At 46.0% G+C, this 17,769-nt stretch overlaps 2 protein-coding genes across 2 annotated transcripts in view; one reads left to right on the forward strand and one right to left on the reverse strand.

Moving 5' to 3' along the window:
• Positions 1 to 1,093: 1,093 nt before the first annotated feature.
• LOC8041196 (ragulator complex protein LAMTOR1) lies at positions 1,094 to 14,758 on the reverse strand. Its single transcript, XM_002414475.5, has 5 exons — positions 14,609 to 14,758; positions 14,125 to 14,192; positions 11,834 to 11,926; positions 9,262 to 9,451; positions 1,094 to 1,314 (listed from the first exon to the last, which is right to left on the reverse strand). Exons 1-5 carry the CDS (start codon positions 14,648 to 14,650, stop codon positions 1,219 to 1,221), a joined length of 489 nt encoding a protein of 162 aa, XP_002414520.3. The 5' UTR covers positions 14,651 to 14,758; the 3' UTR covers positions 1,094 to 1,218.
• Positions 14,759 to 14,853: 95 nt separating this feature from the next.
• LOC8041195 (probable asparagine--tRNA ligase, mitochondrial) overlaps positions 14,854 to 17,769 on the forward strand; it is a 48,819-nt gene continuing 45,903 nt past the window's right edge. The window contains exons 1-2 of the mRNA XM_029985172.4: positions 14,854 to 15,101; positions 15,360 to 15,466. Coding sequence (XP_029841032.2) covers positions 14,967 to 15,101; positions 15,360 to 15,466 — 242 coding nt within the window. The 5' untranslated portion in view covers positions 14,854 to 14,966. The remainder of the gene's footprint in view (positions 15,102 to 15,359; positions 15,467 to 17,769) is intronic.

Raw genomic sequence — 17,769 nt, forward strand, 5'->3', positions numbered from 1 at the left:
CCAAAGCGCTAGCGTATGTTATTCTTAAACTTCCTTATAGTCAACGGGATATTTTTAAAAGTGATAAATCGGACAGGCTGACGGGCATATGATTGCGACTTCATTTTCTTACAAGTTCAAACACACAACCGTCACATACACAGGCAAAAATCATAAACCACAAAATGCTATCGCCTTGGTTGAGGAAGTTGAGCAGGAAAATCGCGCCATCGGAAAGGAGACACTCCAATTGTGATAGTTCACGGCGGTCACCTGGCTTGCACGGCACCACCATTTGCAAGCTGCTGCAGCAATATCCTTGTCAAGGCCTCATCCCGTTCGCAGGTCGATAAAGTTGTTTAATGTTCGGGTGAGCCCTCCCTGACACAGCGTTTACCTTACGGTGCCATGTCTCTGAGGTTGTTTCGGGAGAGGGAGACGTGATGTGGAGCAAGGAGAACAGACACTGGACACTTGAACCTAATCAACTGTTAACGAACAATACAAACGAACCGAACGATGGCCGAAGCGGCAAGGTTGTTTCGGAAAAGGGCGAAATGGGAAAGGATGAAACGAGAAGGTCGTTTTGAGCCGGGTCGAAACGGGAACCACCCAGAGAGAGGGGGGCCTTGCGCCCCGCTCGAGGGGACTGCTCGCGGGGACATCCAACTGTTCGGGCGTGTGGCCCGGCCCTCCCTGATGGCCCACCTTCGAACCCCTCTCGGGAAGGCACGACAAGGTCTGTTCCTTCCTCATCGCCTTAGTGTGTTTCTTATCTGTATATGATTAACACGTTAAATTAACGCGCGATTATCCACTGCCTTCGGCGTGTCAGTGTGCTCCTTTTTGAGAGTCGCCGCTAACGGATGCAGCCGACAGTCGAACCCGCCGCAGCGCTTAGCATGATACGCTGTGGAGTGGTAGGTTGAGCGGTCGGCCACCTTGCCGGACGCCCTCACCCCTGAGACCTCCACAAGCGTTGTCAAAGGTAGGGGTCTCCCGCTGGAGGCTAAACAATTGAAGCTCCTCCCTGTCGTCTTCACCGTGCCAGTGCCTCTACAAAAAGTAATCAGTCGTAATTCAGTCACTTGTAATGAAATGAGAGACGAGCATGAAAGAGAGAGCGTCTTTATATATATATACAAGCAAACGAGGAAGGTCATATGCTGCGTCATCATCAACAAGGCTGTCTGTCAAACTGCAATGGGGCTAGGTGGGAGAGGGGGGATGTCCCCTTCATCAGGGCGGGGCACACAGCTGAACTACCAAGTCTTCTCTGTGCTCCACCTGAATGTCACTCAGCACCTGCTGCACCTTCATCGTCAGGTCGTCCATCTGCAGGCAACAAAACATATATTTGACTTTGGAGTTCGGACGGCGTAAGGTCGGTCTGCCTTTGAGGTGTGGCAACACAAGCTTATGCTCTGTGGACGAGAAATTCAGCGTGCAGTACCACCGCTGGCCTGGGGAGTTTAACTTGCACCACGCAGTTGCGATACGCGACCGCACGCCTACAATGCTCATCCAGATTGAAACAGGCAGGGGTGGGGATTGAACTCAGGATCCCTGGGTCGTGCAGCGCGAGCTTTCAGTCCACGCGCTCCGAGCTGGTGTGCGTTAGACCACTCGGCCACCGATTCCCCCCCCTTCAGCGCGACTGGAACAACAACGAAAGGGTGAGACCATGAAACAACCTCCAAATTTTTGCCAGCAAGCATTTGAAACAAACTTATTAAAGGGGCCATGAAACGAATTTGGGCTGGGATAAATCAATTTAGATAGGAATTTGACTAATAGCATATTGTTTAGTGGGCCAAAAGAAATAACATACAAAGTCAAAAGCCCGATTTCCGACACAAAATTTTGAAAACACAGCGGAGTAGTATTTCATACCTCTTCCCCTTCGAAAGCTCTCTGCCTTTTCACTGCGATACATCTGCGGTACCCAAAGCGCGTCGCCTGGCCCTAAGGCACGTCGCACGACACCGGTCCTCACTTGTTCCCTTCACCCCTAAGCTGACCGCAGTGTGGAAGCTATGCGCTTGCCGGACCAATCAGCTGCCACCCTCTCATCACCTGACCTCATTCTCTGCGGGTGGGTATGCGCAAGGGAGTGTGATACCGTGGCAAAAGTGTGGCTGGCCCAACGAGCACTTGCCTTCCATAGCACTTTTAGCTTAGGGGTGAACGGGTAGGAAAGCAACTTTTGTCAGAGTTTCGAGCGACGGGCTAATCTTCTAGGGTGAGAATGGCGGTGTCCGGATACACAAACGAGAGTCCGAGCAAAAGAGGAGTCCCTCCTTTCCGTCTTCTTGAACTGTTTGGTACAATGTGCAATTTGTTAGTTGAGGAGGAAAGCCAAGGAAGAAAAAGTTGAAAAATGGTTTCATGACCCCCTTAAAGAAGCTCCCAAAGATTTTTGAACTGGTTTGATATTTGCAGTGAAACGTGTTCCCACATCGAACGTGGGAACCACAGAAGTAAAATCTTCTCCCTGAAAATCGAAGTATTTTAGAAGCGATTAGCAAATGGAAATTACAAAAAAAAAGCAAAACATTTTTCTTTGTGACACGGATGAAAAAATGAAATAATCGGAGGATTGGAGCGAAGTGGCTGGCCGATTGGCTGCGGGTTAGGCTCATGCCAGCCGCCACACCAAGGACTTGCACGATCTGTCGGCCTCATCGCTAAAGCCCCTTGAAATTGTCGCTAGCTCAGGCTCCAAACGCTATCGGCTCCAAATGTCACCAATGGACCTGGGCCGTTTATACTTCGGTGTCGGCAAAGCCAACGCGCGCTAGAGTAGAACGATATTTGTTGTCTGCTTCGCCACACCCTATCACAGAATACAGCGCGGTGCGATCAAAAAGTTGCACCATAATAAAAAAATTAAAAGAAAAAAAGCAAATGCTGGGAATAACAAGTGCAAATAAGCATTTATTTTCTGCCCAATGTCACGCAAAAGTCGACAAAAAGAAAAGAGATCACATTGTTGCCTTCGTCAAAGCATTCGCCGGCCAGCTTCCATGTATTTGATGCACTCGTGTTTCGCAGCAGCCTTCCATGTTCACATACATAGAAGATGGAAAGGAGTGGATGATCCTTAAATTACGCTGCCTACGTGTTCGAAATTGCAGCGCACTCCAAATAAACAATCCAGGCTTCAACTTCGTTTTCATATCGCACCGCTTCTACATTTGGCATTTGTTGTTTTGAGCGGGAATGGCTGCTGGCGAGGTACGACCAGCAGATGATCCCACGTATACTCCGTTTCACAATAACGTGGCGAACTGCAGAGGCTGCGGCCCCCACGACCCAATAAAAGTGCCGGAGCGAGGCACGTGATAACGCTCCATGGTTGAGCCCACGGACACCACAGCAGCTGCGCCATCCACGACAAGAGGTAGTTTTAGGCGTCTTTTTCTTTTAATGGCAATTGAACTCGCGTGATCCCATCTTTATCGAGAAGATATAAAAAATAAGGAATGAATAATCCCAGATTTAAGAGTTTCAATACAATTACAACAAAAAAGTGACGCTACACCCGCATCCGCTCCCGATTTTTTAACGCAATAGCGTTAAAGGGACCACGAAACGATTTTGAAATCGAGTTTCATCCACCGCACGTCGTAAAAGGTGTGAAAAGAAGACTAAAACAAAAAAATAGAGAGCCCCCTCCCCAAAAATGGCTCGCTATGGAACTTTTAAAAGAGAAGCAGACTCTTTTACACCTTCTTTCCTTCGAAAGCTCTGTGCCTTTTCACTGCGATGCATCTGCACGTCAGCCGAAACCACCTATTGGACAAAATTGCCTATTGGATAAAAGCCTACCTCACCTGCACCGCGTTCATAAACAATAAATAGTCAGCAAATGTTTCTCAAGAGTTTTGTTAAAAAATAAACTGATCCTTATTTTGTAGCATAATCAGCGATGTGACCGAAACTGTTGAATTTTATATTGCTCTGAGCCATGTGCCCTCTATCGTGTGGTAAATGAAGCAAGAGAAAGAGAGATTGCACCTGCGCCAGTCGCGGTTCCTGCTCTGCTAAAAAAACATGACGTCGGTGCTGATCGTTGACGTCGTCGGCATAGTGGAAGCTCATCGTTCTGCGTAGAGCGCTATCCTTGACTAAATTCCCATCGCATGTCACAATGATAGCCCAGTACGTCCTAGAAGGGAAGATCCATCTACTTGTGCGGCGATGTTGTGGCGGCACTCTCAAGACAGCAGAAACGCTTGTGTCGTCGTCCTTGTTTACTTTGACTACAGTGGTGCTTTCATAGCATTTTCGTCCTCGGACATCACCCGGATTTCTTATTTTGCGCATTCCATGCGTGTGCTCAAGTTCAAGATATTACTGGCACGTATTGTATTTAAAGGTGTGTATGAAGAATGAGAATTCCAATGCGTTTTCATCACCCTAGAAACATGATTAATGTTAGCATTCTTGGAACAATCGCAACGTCAATGTGATCACGAAATCCTATTCACGTCTTTTGCAATAGCAGAAAGGGCGAGTGGCGAGATTTGTACTAGCAGTGAAGTCGTGATCGTCCAAGACGGCGTACTGCATCGTTTTTTTTCTTCTATCGTCCACTTGGCCCTGTGATCATATCCTGACAAAACAGAAGTTAACAAAGCTGGAGCCCATAGAAACCTTTGTACACTTTCTGCTGCGCCAGTGAGCGGCAGCGGCGGCGGAAAAGCAGCTGTCGTGCTGGCAACCTGCTGCGCTTCTTGAAGTCTGTAAGCGCGGCGCAAAGCGGTTGTTTTGCATGCAACAAACGAGTCATAGCTAACACACTCGTTACAAATGCCCGAATTACAGTTTGTGCAGTCCGGAGCTTAAAAAGAAACAACTACAGTTTCACTGCCACTCGAAGCTCTTGGTGCAGGCTCATCAGTTTGAGGGACCCCAGGTCTAAGGTCATCCGTGTATGCTCGAAACATTCCATACATTGGAGTCGCCACTCGTCGTCGTTCGATTTCAATGAGGAACAGGAGTCTTCGTTGGAAGAGTCGCCGCACTTTCCAATAGGCGTACTGGCGTATGGGACCAGTCCCATGCTGTCGCTGAAGCGCAACGTATATAATTGAATTTCGCTCAGCTGCGACGTGTCCATGGCTATCGTGCTGATGAGAGGCGCCGATTCACAAAATATGTCGGTGGCATCGGTGCCAGCAGCGCAGTAAAACCCAGTGGTGAAACCTACCGGCACACCGCCAGCTCGCCGCTAACGCTCCCAATCTCCTACTGCCGAGAGAACTTCCGGCTCCGGTGACAGAGCACATCACAACCATCAAAATTACACCGCGGCTTGTTTTGCGTTGAGATGGAAAGGAAGGAAAACTCAATTTTTCAATCATTTTTCGTGCAGAATAAACCTATAAACGAAAATGGATGCCTGTTCGGCGTTCAGTGAACATTGAAAGTCACGTCGGTGGCGTGACACGAAAATTCTGATTGGTTGATAGGGTTATGACGTCACAGCCACATGACCTCTTGCAGGAATTTCAAACAACCTACAACGCTCGCGTGAAACGTGGCGTCACATGTGGAGTGAAAGTGATTAGAAAAACATGACATGCAATGTGAATTAAAGGTCATGACATGTCTCAAATGATTTCACTTTATAAAGTAATTTATTTGCTTTAAAAAAGAATATGAAGAATTTTACGTGGGATTCAAACCCCCGACCCTTCGCCTGTGATCCAGTCATGCTACTGACTAGCCCGTGTCTGCCGCACTTCCTGCTTCACTGGCAGGAAGAGCATGAAAAGCAAATGAGAAGGTGATGCAAATGGGGCCCCCCAATAACGCTCTCGCATTCCACTCTTAAGGCGAAACTTAAGGGGGACCTGCGAGGATTTTTTTATTGGTTTTTAAATTGCACCAAACCTGAGCGCACTGAACGTAATAACTTAATGAAACTTTTCTTTTCTCGAATTTCGCTTTATTTTAGAAGTTATAGGCAAATGAAAATGACAAAAACAAGCAAAAAATAACCTCCTTCATGATGTGCTTGGTTGCTTGAACGGTGTGACCCAGAGGAGGAGTAGTGAGCTCAGCGAGCGCTCACGGCTGCCGCACTCTGTGTCGACGGCGCGAGAGGGCACCACTAAAGCATGTTCTGGATAGGCTGTATGCAGCGGGCAGCCAGAACGGCTCTCAATACATTTGCTGAGCGATTAAACACTAATTCGGCACGACACTTCATTGGCGACAGACGGCAGCAAACACGGGTAAAGATCAGTTCAGAATGGGAGCCACTTCGCGCTGCCATACTGCTAAACGGCCAAACCGCAAGACAAAGCTGCTCGCCAAAGGCCTTCGAAACGCTCGGAGCCGGTCGGATCCTCCAGTCCTTACAACCGCAGCACCGCCGCATACATCCTGGACCTTTCCGCGTCGGCGCCTGATCCCACTACTCCTTTCTAGTATGAGTCGCCTTTTCCACCGCTTGGTTGCGAATATGTCGACGGGTCATTTCTTGTTTCCGTACTTCATAAACTGCATTTGTTTCTTTTTTGTGATCTAAAATACTGAACAAAAACTACTTTTATAAATAGCTGAAACGTTCACGCCACTTATATTTTGCATTTCTACTAAAAAGAAACTTTTAGCGGTTCTGACCAGTAGTAAGCCCAGGACCAAAGACGTCACATATTGTGCGCTTTTGGCAACGTGGGTCGCCCTCGTCGGTGAAGCAGGTTTCTGAGTCATTCGCTTAAAATATGATGCACTGATATTTAGTTACTCTCTCCGTGCCCGCTGGCTTGCCCAAACCCCAAGAGACGTGGAAACCGCAAAGAAAGCTAGACGCTTAAATATGATTGCAGGGCCCCTTTCAGCGTCCTCCAAGCTTTTTTCTCCTTGTAGCGCCGTGGCCGTTGGCAATCACAGCCATGTAATCGACCAATTCCGGTGAAAATATGGCACTGGGCCCAGACATTAGCAACAGTCACAGGTTTGCGGGTAAATTGAGCATATGGTTTTCTCATAAACTGTTCCCAAAAAGCTCTTTTCTAGCGGACGGCAATGTTGCGGCGGTGGACATTCTTCTAAAGTTGGTTAGTTTCGCAGCAGACGACTCTGGGCTAGCAGACGACAGCCGGTTTCTCTGGGCCTTGCATTTGGCGCAGTGACACACACGCCCCATGACCTAGTGCGACGAGCATCGCTCCAACACTCTTATTGGGTTGCACTGGCCGTAGGCTCCCCAGTTTGGCAAGTTATTGTGAAGCAGAGCATAGCTCGTACACGAGGTCGTACCGAATTCTAATAAACTCTACCTTTGGATAGTCATCGAGCTTCAAGCTTTGGCTGGCACCCTGTGAAAGCGCGTTGGTCTTGTTAGACCTACGAAGCTTCTCGGGGCAGCGTGTAGAGCCTTCCACATACAAACTCCCTCAATCAAACGCACGGACGTTTAGATGTTTCAAAGACCCGGGCGATTCCACAAAACATCCTTTCCTTTCCGCTATGTTGATGAACGGCGTCCACTGCTTTCACCATTTGTTTACATGCAGACGCTTATTTGTTGGATTCGTTTTTTTGGTATTGCTGAGATACTGAAGGACTGTGAGTGGCTCCTTCGACGACATAACTCGGCAAGCATAATTGGGCACGTATCTGGGTTGCATAAATCCAAGCTTATACCGATTTCTTTTCTTTTGAAGTCGCCCGGCTGGCATCTACTGGGGCCATTTTGGCTACCGACAGGTCGACTTCTAGATCGCAGGCTCGTCTTAGGTTTGGATAAAGACCGGTGTGTATAAAACTCAAGTACCAGGGGATGCTCCTTCGTGCAGCCGAAGACTTCGGCAGACTAAGTCAATCACGACACAAAAAAAATGACAGGGATGAAAAACACTGCCACAGAAAGATGTACGTCAAAACTTCATCAATATGGTGTTCAGCCTGATTTTGAGCCAGAAGTATGTCACATGAAACGGTCGTATTGGCAATCTTTATCATCTGTTTTTGAGCTTAGTTTAATAACTTCGTCTTTATATCACCACTGTAAATATTTGATGCACTTGTGCAAGCTGGCAGGCGAACTTGCTGTAACAGCCTTGGGTTGTAGCCAAAGTAAAAAAAAATATTGTAACCATTCTTTTTTTTATAATTTAAGTAAATGAGATCTATGTGATTTAAATATGATTAATTTGATTTAAATCCCCCTTCAGGCTACATGTATTTTTAAACAATGAAGATTGATGAATCTATCCGATCACTGATAACAGTGTAGACAAAATTACTCTTAATTTAAAGTATAGTTTAATTAATTACTTTTTACTGATGTAACTCCAGTCATACTAAAACAAAAACAGCTTCATACGTTAAGTAACTGACGAACAACATGGAAGGTAGGAAAAGCTCAATGATCAGATTTGCTCAGAAGAGCAACGCTTTTCGCTCTCATTTGGCCCAATAAAAATCTTTCTTGCAAAAGTTTTTGATTTCAGTACAAAAAAAAAAAACACACAAAGAAAGCATTAAGTGATAGACAAAAAATAAAAACAACTACTGTCTGAATTATGTTTTTGTGGGAAAGGTTAGATTTAAATCACCATAGTGAAACTGGTCTGACTTACACCACGACTAAAACCATGATTTAAAAGAATTAAACCACCTTGATTTTTATTTTCCACTCAGCTTTTTGCCACTGTAGTTTGCTGCAACTCAAGAAGGTAGGGCGAAGGAAGCAGACGGAGCGCTAAAAAGGAGGTTTCAGTCTCTCTTCTTTGGCGTTCCGTCTGGTTCCTCCTCCCCTAGGCCTTCCTTTCCCTTGCCCTACCTTCTTGAGTTGCGACAGACTATAGGTGCAGTCAATTTCACACGAGTCACCAAGAGTATGGTGCCTGGATCACTTCTCCGACCGGTGTGTTTACAGAGAACTAAAAAGTGGTCCCTTGATCTCCGCCCGATGAGGTCATGAAGGTGTCATGCTGTGCCGTCGTCGGCCGAGATCCTGGCGGTGTCGCAGCAGCGGTGATGGACATGGCAGACGCCTGTTCCGCAGCAGGTCACTCTGTAGTTTGACGGCCCACGAAAGCTTCGGCGGCCGGGAGCGTCCATGACCTACCGCCAGGATCGCGACATCCGACAGCATGAGACTTAGGCTCTCGCGCCGTCACTTGTTGCCACTTTGGGATTAAACTTGATACACGGGCAGAACGGGATGCCAAACACACTGGTCGGAGATGCGTTCCTAGGCACCATACTAAGAGCACCACAGACGAGACCGCAACGCCATAGCCCCCCCAGCCCACGCACCGTCTGCAGGTGTGCGGGTGCCACGGGGGGCCTGGAGAGCACCTCCTGGGGGGCCACGTCCCTGAGCAGGCAGCGGGGCCCCTGGGCGGGCAGCGCCAGCGTCGACACCCGCTGCCCATACTGCTTGCCTCGGCTCGCATACTCGTGCTGCTCCAGGTGAGAATCCAGCGCAGACACGTCTATCACGTTCCTGGAATGTCCGGAAAGCGGATGAGCGGGCATTCGGCAGTCCCAAGTTTAACGCATTGAGTGTTCAATGTCTATCAGTTCAGGAGTCCCAAAATTTAATGTATTGAGCGTTCGAAGTGGGGTAGGGGTTCGGGAGTCTCGAACCAGGGTGTTCAACCAAACAGACCAAAAACTGTAAAGAAAGTGATTAGTGGAGTTTCCAGCTTATGAAAGGCAATTTTTGAAGTGATATACCTTCCCCATTTTCAATCGCAATGTGAAACTTCTCTAACTGTGCTGAAAGTACCACGGAAAATTTGGGCCGGAGTTGAACCTGAATGGCAAAAGCAAAAACAGCCAGCCATTGCGATGTTGGCAGCCCACGGACGTAAGCAGACAAAACTGACAAAACCACGGTCACAAAACCGTGATATCGGCAACAGCACGGTGCACCAATTCTGCGGATGCGAAAATGCAAGCTTGCAACACCAAAGCAAAGTTTGCCAACTGCCATAAAATACCGGGCAAGCACCCGATCAAAATCAGGAGATAATAGTGAAAAAATGGGGGATGGGTGCTTCTCCAGTCATCAAGTTTACACACTATAATTGTACTATGCATATTTTCTCAGATCCTACAAATCTGGGAATGGGCGCTTCGTGTGGAATGGGTGGATGCACAGTATTCTACAGTAAAAGACCAGGTAGGTTGGCAGTAGGTAGTCATGTTGTGGGGACTCAGCTTGAGAAAGCGGTAAAAAGCCATCCTGGGTTGCCAGTCGCAACGCTACAACTCAAGCGTAAGCTTAGGAACTGCCGTAACCCAAGAATAATCATAATTGACTCTGGGCCCTGAGCCAAACCGACAGATTTAATTGAATAAAAAACACATGGCAAGCGTGTGAAACAGAGGTTTGGCTTGATGCCTGTTCAAGCTGGCTATTTCGTGTAGAGGTGAAGAGGAGGCAGAAATAAAAACATTGCAATCAAAGGGTGGGATCAACTTGAAGTGACGACACTGATACTGTGACTCGCACCTAAACATGCACCAAACGAACCACACCACACTGCAAAGCTCTAGCAGTTGGGACGAGGTGTTAAGCTTCCAGAGCATCTTATTAAAGCGCCTTCCATCAGAGCTGCCAACGTGTAGACAAACGTCGCAAGCTGTTACTAACAGACGCAAAACTCTCGGCAACTTTGTCCCATTATTACAAACCCGAGCATCAAAGGCAGGCAGAGTTTCTGCTCTCCATGATATGCAAATGATATTATAAATTTGGGGGTTAATTCAAACATGATATAAAATCGGTGCTTGCACATAGCTATCTCAGTTTCTTTTCTTAAAGATGTATTTTTGTGACGAATTTTGCCCCGTGAAAGTTGAAGGCATGGCTCCCTTACTCTGAAAAAGTCGAGTCAAATATGGGGGTTCCGTGTGCCAACCAAACGAAACATCTAAGGTGTTCAAGCAAGACTAAGGATTATTTAGGACAACCCTGACATGCAGCCTAAATATTGGCTATGCGGTGCCTCCTCTGCATTAAGCCTCTATCAGATTGCAGGCCCCACAGCTGGGATTCGAACCCGCCAACTGGGGCTCCATAGGCCGGCGCTTTGCCTCAAAGTTACTGAAACGGCTTCCCGTAAAAAATTAGCCAATATCCTTAGCATAGTCAATGGCGGATGTCAAAGCAGACGACCTTGTAACTGAAGGCTTTGCTTGAGGCACCTGTTTTGGATCAAGTGTGCCATCTGCTCTCTGTGCCTAAGGGGAGATGGCACCACAAGCACAGCCCTCAGATAACTCAATCATCTGCGTAGGCTCCTGCAGCTGACCATTTCAAGGGTGTTGATCTCATTTTTTGCAAGGGTGCTATGCCTTGAAATTTCACAGGGTAAATTCCACCAAGCAATTGTATTGTGTGTATATAACTCCAATGGGCATCTGCAGTCTCAGCTTTAGACAAGAAATTTAGCCAGGGCAGTGCGAATGCTAGCCTGGGTTCTTCAACACGCATTACGCAGTAGTGATACAAGACTGCATGCTGGTACAATACTCGTCCAGATCGAAATGGGCAGGTACGGAGGTTAAACTCAGGATCCCCGGTTTTGAAACGTTAACTTTCGTTCCACATGTGCCGAGCTGCGGCACATTAACATGCGCGGCTGCCAATCCTCACCTCCCTAAGTGAAATTCATCACTAAAATACACCAATCAACTATTTTAAAATCCATAACTGCAGAGGCTGCTTTTTCTGGCCAATTTTAGCCAATTTCTGGCCAATAATGATAACACCCAAAAGTCTATACGATGCAAACAAAAACAAGACACAGTTTTCTCTTCTCGTGAATGCAGAGAAAAAAAATGAAACAAAAATAGACATAGTGCTAAGAAGACTCACGCTGCCGTCTGGTGGAGTATCCTGCTGAGAGCATTCTGGTCGTCCCCTTTCTTCTGGTGGGAAGTGCCACCCTGCGCACCTCCATAACTATCGCTGAAACAAAAACAGAGGGCTCAACACGACGACAACAACACCCAGACAACTGCAATCAAAGTGACAAAACAATCATGTCACTTGGGCAGCCAGAATTCACTTTTATGGCTGCTATCCCAGCCGCAATCATTCACAGGGCCGAGGAGTGCGATGCAATCTGTACTGTTACTTATCATCGCAGACCCATTGTTCACACTCACTGAGGGGCTGACCTTAGCTATACCCGTCGAGTCAACTTATTATGAACATTTGTTTCTTTGCACAGTTGCAAAAACAATACAACTGACACTTCAACTTTTCCTCATTAAATCTATCTGTTTACTATACCAGAGCTTAACTTTGGAGAGATGCTGCTCTAGGGTGTTTTAGGAGCTACTGAAGCTTCTATTTCACACTCTCACATGCAAAGTCTCTCTCCACGTTTACCTTGAGCTTCCATTTGCTTCTATGGGTTTACAAAGAGATTGGGTGCTTCCTTTTTAGGTATAACATTTCGAGAAAGTTTCATTTTTCAATCTTATATTTGGAAAATTCGGGTTTTAAAACTATAGTCAGAGTATTGCCGACTCGAGCAAAATTGACGCCGCGTAGTGGCAACGCCGAGAAGCTCAGGAGAGGAGGTCGTTTCGACTCTGTCGTCTGCTATCGCTGCTTGGTTCTTGTAGGCAGCCTAGAGACAAACATTGTTTCCAGTAACTATTTTTATGCTTCTGCCATGTCATTCCTATGCAGTGACTAGAAGGTTTTTAACATAAAAAAATCGCTTTGCTTTCATATGCAACAACGATTTTACGCTGCACTGTAAGAAATTTATGGTGGTCCGCGTGCTGAACGACGGAAACGACTTCCTTTCGTCCGCCATTTTGCCAGACCAGCGCGCCCCCTATAGTTTGCTGGAGTAGCGAATAGGCGAGCTGGTTTAAAGGGCCCATGAAACGAATTTTCGGCTGCGATAAATGAATTTAAATTTAGATTTTACTAATATCATATCGTTTAGTGTGCCAAAAGAAAGCAGGTAGAAAGCCAAAAGCCTGATTTTTGACACGAAAATTTGAAACCACAGCAGACTATTCATACCTCCTTCCCTTCAAAAGCTCTCTGCCTTTTCATTGCGATACATCCGCAGTACCCAAAAGCGCGTCATCCGGCCCAAACACGTCACACGATACCGGACCTGACATACTCCCTTCACCCCTAACCTGACAGTGCGGTGGAAGCTATGTGCTTGTCGGACCAATCGGCCACCTCCCTTTCATCATCTGACCTCATTCTTTGCGGGTGGGTATGCGCGAGGGAGCACGATCATGTAGCAAAAGCGTGGCTGGCCTAACGAGCACGTAGATTCCACAGCACTGTCAGCTTGGGGGTGAACGGGGTGGGGAAAGCAACTTTTGACAGAGTTTTGAGGGACGGGCTAATCTTCTAGGGGGAGAATGGGTGTGTCTGGGTGCACCAACGATGGTTCGAGCAGGGGGGAGTCCCTCCTTTCAGTCTTCTTGAACTGTTTGGTACAATGCGGGATTTGAGAGTTGAGGAGAAAAGCTAAGAAGGAAAAAGTTGAAAAATCACTTCACGACCCCTTTAAGACAGAGAGAGTAACAAAGGAGGAGGGGGAAAGAAAGGACGGAAGACATGAAGCTCCAAAAACAGCAAACCCTGTTGTGTTCGTAGCTGCCAAAAGGAAGTCACATATACATGGCTTGCATTGACGTCACATCAGCCGCCATTGCTCCGTACCATTCTCCTGTGCCCGTAAATTCTTCAGTCTACATTTGACACCACTGAATTTGTTTTTCTGGTCAAGGCTTGCCGAGAAGAGCAGAAGCGATGGTGCCAAATGTATGCCGCAGAAGGCTCCGTACAGGAACCTGGTACGGAGCAATGGCGGCTGATACGGTGCCATATGACGTCACGTGCAAGGCATCTATAGTTTACAGGTGCATCCAAAGAACCTTAAACCTGAAGGTTAATGAATATCTCTTTCCATGATGAACTATTTGTAAGGAAAAGCATGTGGAAACTGATCAAATCTAAAAACAAAAAGACAAACCATGGTTTAATGAGTTTCTTTTAATCTATCAACTTTAATGAGTTTCTTTTAATCTATCACAACACCAGCGGAATGTCATGCAGTGTTCTACAAATATTCGCAGAACAAATCCAGTCGAACAAATATATATATATTGCGACAAACTTACTGGAAAGAGTGCTGTGACGAGTTGCCCACTGGATTCGCCAAAAGCCTAGAGTTTTCGTTGGGCTCACCCTGAATTGAGACGGCACAGTTAAAACTCGCACCAGAAATGTTCACACACCAATATTCTAGTGTCTACGTCGAGCACAAAACGACGAACCACGCAGAAACTCCATACAATAACATCGGAGATTGTGGGCGTTGATAGCTCGGCAAATTGTGACGAGATCTCGCCGATACCGTGCGCTAAACGAACACGCATAGCGTACGATACGTTGCCGAACAAGGTTACGTCATATCAGCGAGCCTCAAATTTAAATTCCTTTAATGGACTGGTGAATAACGTTTCAAATTCTGAAATCCCTTCCGGGCGCATGTCGATTCTAGCCTCCCACTTTGACCGGACATGTGAATACGGTGGAAGGAACGACTGTTATCGCTTGCAACTTTTTTTTTTTCTCCTTATGGGGGAGATTGAAATACGTTACCTGTTCTCGCTTGTCTTCGTCGTTACTGAAGCAGCAACCCATTCTGAATTATTTAGACTCAGCGCTTCCCAACTAGTAAACAAACTTCTCATCGGACATTTTGACCCACGCGAGTCATATGACAAACCGAGTAAGAGCAGCCCGCAGTTAATAATAATTAGTCACCAGTAAATATAATAGCATAAATAAGTGTAGTAACAAACTATATATTGATAAATATTAAAATAAATATTAAGTGATATAGAAATTTTGATTACTACTGAACATTATACGAATTTTTATCGTTTCTGCAGAACTACAAAAACTAGTTCTCGAGCGCGACGCTAGGTAAATTTCATCGTGGTCGTGGGGCTCCTTCATGAAGATTCAAATGAATGTTGCCTCCGTGGTTCGGCAAATTTGCAGAAACTTGCATGTGAGCAAGATTCGGCACGCAGAATCTTTAAAACAGATACTAGCATCGAGCAAACCAGACGAAAAGATCGAGGTCAAGGTACGTAGTGGAAGCCTTCTCCATCGGCCTACTAACATGTGCGTTTAAAACTTTCGTATCAAATACCAAAGTTTTTGGAACATTGGTAATGTTCTTGAGATGATGTATTTAAAATACTAGTAAAATGTGGCTTATACCCGGGCTTCGTTGAAAATAGCAGTGCTAGAAAGTTTAGAAAGCGTTCTTTTTCCGTAGATTTGCGGTGCGAGCAAGGCCGAGCTCAAAATTGGGATGTTTATTTCGGATTTCGCTTTTCAGGGTTGGGTGAAGGCGCTACGTAAGCACAAGGATGTTGTTTTTCTGGACGTTTCGGACGGGACTGTTGCGTCTAAGCTTCAAGTCGTGCTTCCTGCGGACAACATGAGGTAATGATTCGTTTGTTTCGGTTTGGTAGAAGAGAAAATTGGTTTGCGCGTGGCCGTGCCTCCGCATTGGTGCGCAGTGCACATGCGCTGTGTCGCTGTGCCTCCGCATTGGTGCGCAGTGCACATGCGCTGTGTCGCTGTTTGGGCATACTGGTATCAACCAGACTTGTGCTCGTTACTTGAAAAATGTATTGGATTACAATTACAAACTACCGATCTTCAAATGGAAGGGATTACCATTACAAATCACTTGTGCTGAAAATTAACGGATTACTCAACTCCTTATGTTACAAATTACTTCCACGTTACTTTTTCCGTACACATGGCCAACAAACAATAAAAACAATTTTTATATTAAAAAAAAAAAAAAAATTTTGCGACACTACTTTCCATCTCTCATACGGCCGCGTTATGGTAGTCTTTGTAAAAAAAAAAGAAAATATTGTATTTAAGAAAAAGTATGTAGGTGCACTCCATTTACCTTTAAGCTGACAAGGCACCAAAAGCTGCAACGACGCCCGGCATTCCGCTAGCTTACGGCGTCCGGAAATGATCCCTGGAATTGTGCAGACGAAGCTAGCGGCGCGCATGCTCAGTAGCAGCGTCTACCTCCGCTACAAGATTCGGAGCTAAAGAACCGATCTACGAAAGCTCCCTTTTGTCTCGGGTGTTTCGCCTGTTATTCACAAGAAAAGAAAATTTTTTTTCTAACGTTACAATGTATAGCCTATGCAGAATGCAGGTGTCCCAGCTTACCTAATGTGTTTCCGTAGATTAGAGTTTGTTGTGCAGGCTGATGACAATGTGGGTTTTTTTGGCAAGCAAAGTATACACTGAAACTGTAGGTTTTTGTTCTCCTTAATACCTTGAATTTCGAACATCTCATTAAGAGATGGCCATGGAGACGACGGTCACTCCATGACTGAAAACTCAACCAGTTAGAGAAAAAGAGGCGGTTACGGGCTATCCATCGTTCATCGGTTCTTACTTTCATACCAATATTTTGAAGGCCACGGGAGGGGAGGGCATAGAGAGCAAGAGAAGTGGTGGACTTTGGTCTCACAAAACAATGGAGGATTACACCACTTTTACGCATTCCCTCTTTCTCTCTCTGTCAGCACTCCTTAGATGGCCTAACCCCTCCCCCTTTATGTTGACAGTTGACTGTAAAGTGAGGAGTAGTCTCGACCGCCATGCCCAGACAAATAAACCAAAAAAAGTATCGTCCATACCCTTGAAGGCGATGATCTTAGTTTCGCGCCGAACGCTTTTCAGCCGTTCCTCAAGGGCGTGCTAGAATACGGTAGTGCACACCAAACACAAAAAGTATTTGACTCCCTTGCTTAAGGCTACATCGTCTGTTACGCGAGTTGTGAACCCACAAATCGATGGGGTACGGACGCATGTTTGACGTCTGTGCAGGTGGCAGGAGACGTCGAAGAAGTGGGAAAGGGTGAAACGGTGTAAAAGACAAAAACAAATAACCACGAAGAGCTTTCTTCTGCCCAGGGGAAGAAGAAAACACGATGGAAGGCAACGGAGAGCCTACTCGGCGTTGTCTTACTTGATCTTTGTCTTTCGTATGTTTGTACATGCCTTGCCTGTTTTTTTAGTGATTGTAGTGACCGGTCATACAAGAAATTGTTTTTTCTTTTTGACTATTCTTCCCTTCCTTATGTTTTCTATTTTTTTTAACTTGCTCTCTCTAAGCTGCTGGATGTTCTGCTCGTATGGCTCCAGTTACTGTATTATGCTCATATGTTTTAAATGTTGTGCGAAATTGAAGTAATCCATTACCAATATTTTGTAACAAAATTACATTACAAATTACTTCTAAAAAAGTAATGTGGCAATTACAAAATTACTTGAAAAAATAATAAATTACAAGTAATCCGTTACTTGTAGCAGATTACTTCCCAAGTCTGGTATCAACTATGCTCTTCCCACCTGAAAAAACAAAAATTGCAAAGATATTGAATTGTCATTACTGTGCGGCCAAAATTGGTAACATATGATAGCGGGGATACCGCTGCGCGTCGTCTGCTACGGGCGCACGTTCAGAAGTATGCAGGTAGGAAGCTTCTGGAGGGGACATAACGCAGTGGAAAGGGCCTGCCCCCAATGATGACCAAAACCAAGAGACTATTGAACAAAAACAAGATCTGACTTGGCGCCTCCTCTTTTTCGTCCAATAGCGTCTCTTGGTTTTGGACATCGTTGGGGGCGTTTCCCTCACCACAGCGTCGTGTCGCCTCCAGTCCTACCTCCATGATAAGTATGGATCTCAACGACGCAGCATGTTT

The sequence above is a fragment of the Ixodes scapularis genome, unplaced genomic scaffold, assembly GCF_016920785.2.
Source record: "Ixodes scapularis isolate PalLabHiFi unplaced genomic scaffold, ASM1692078v2 PGA_scaffold13__105_contigs__length_92229423, whole genome shotgun sequence".
Classification (NCBI taxonomy): domain Eukaryota; kingdom Metazoa; phylum Arthropoda; class Arachnida; order Ixodida; family Ixodidae; genus Ixodes; species Ixodes scapularis.

Coding starts and splice junctions, on each gene's coding strand:
- LOC8041196 (XM_002414475.5), bottom strand. CDS start 14,650: ATGGGTTGCTGCTTCAGTAACGACGAAGACAAGCGAGAACAG. Junction 11,927..14,124: donor TCGTCACAGCACTCTTTCCA/GTAAGTTTGTCG, acceptor TTTTTGTTTCAG/CGATAGTTATGGAGGTGCGC. Junction 9,452..11,833: donor ATACTCCACCAGACGGCAGC/GTGAGTCTTCTT, acceptor CGGACATTCCAG/GAACGTGATAGACGTGTCTG.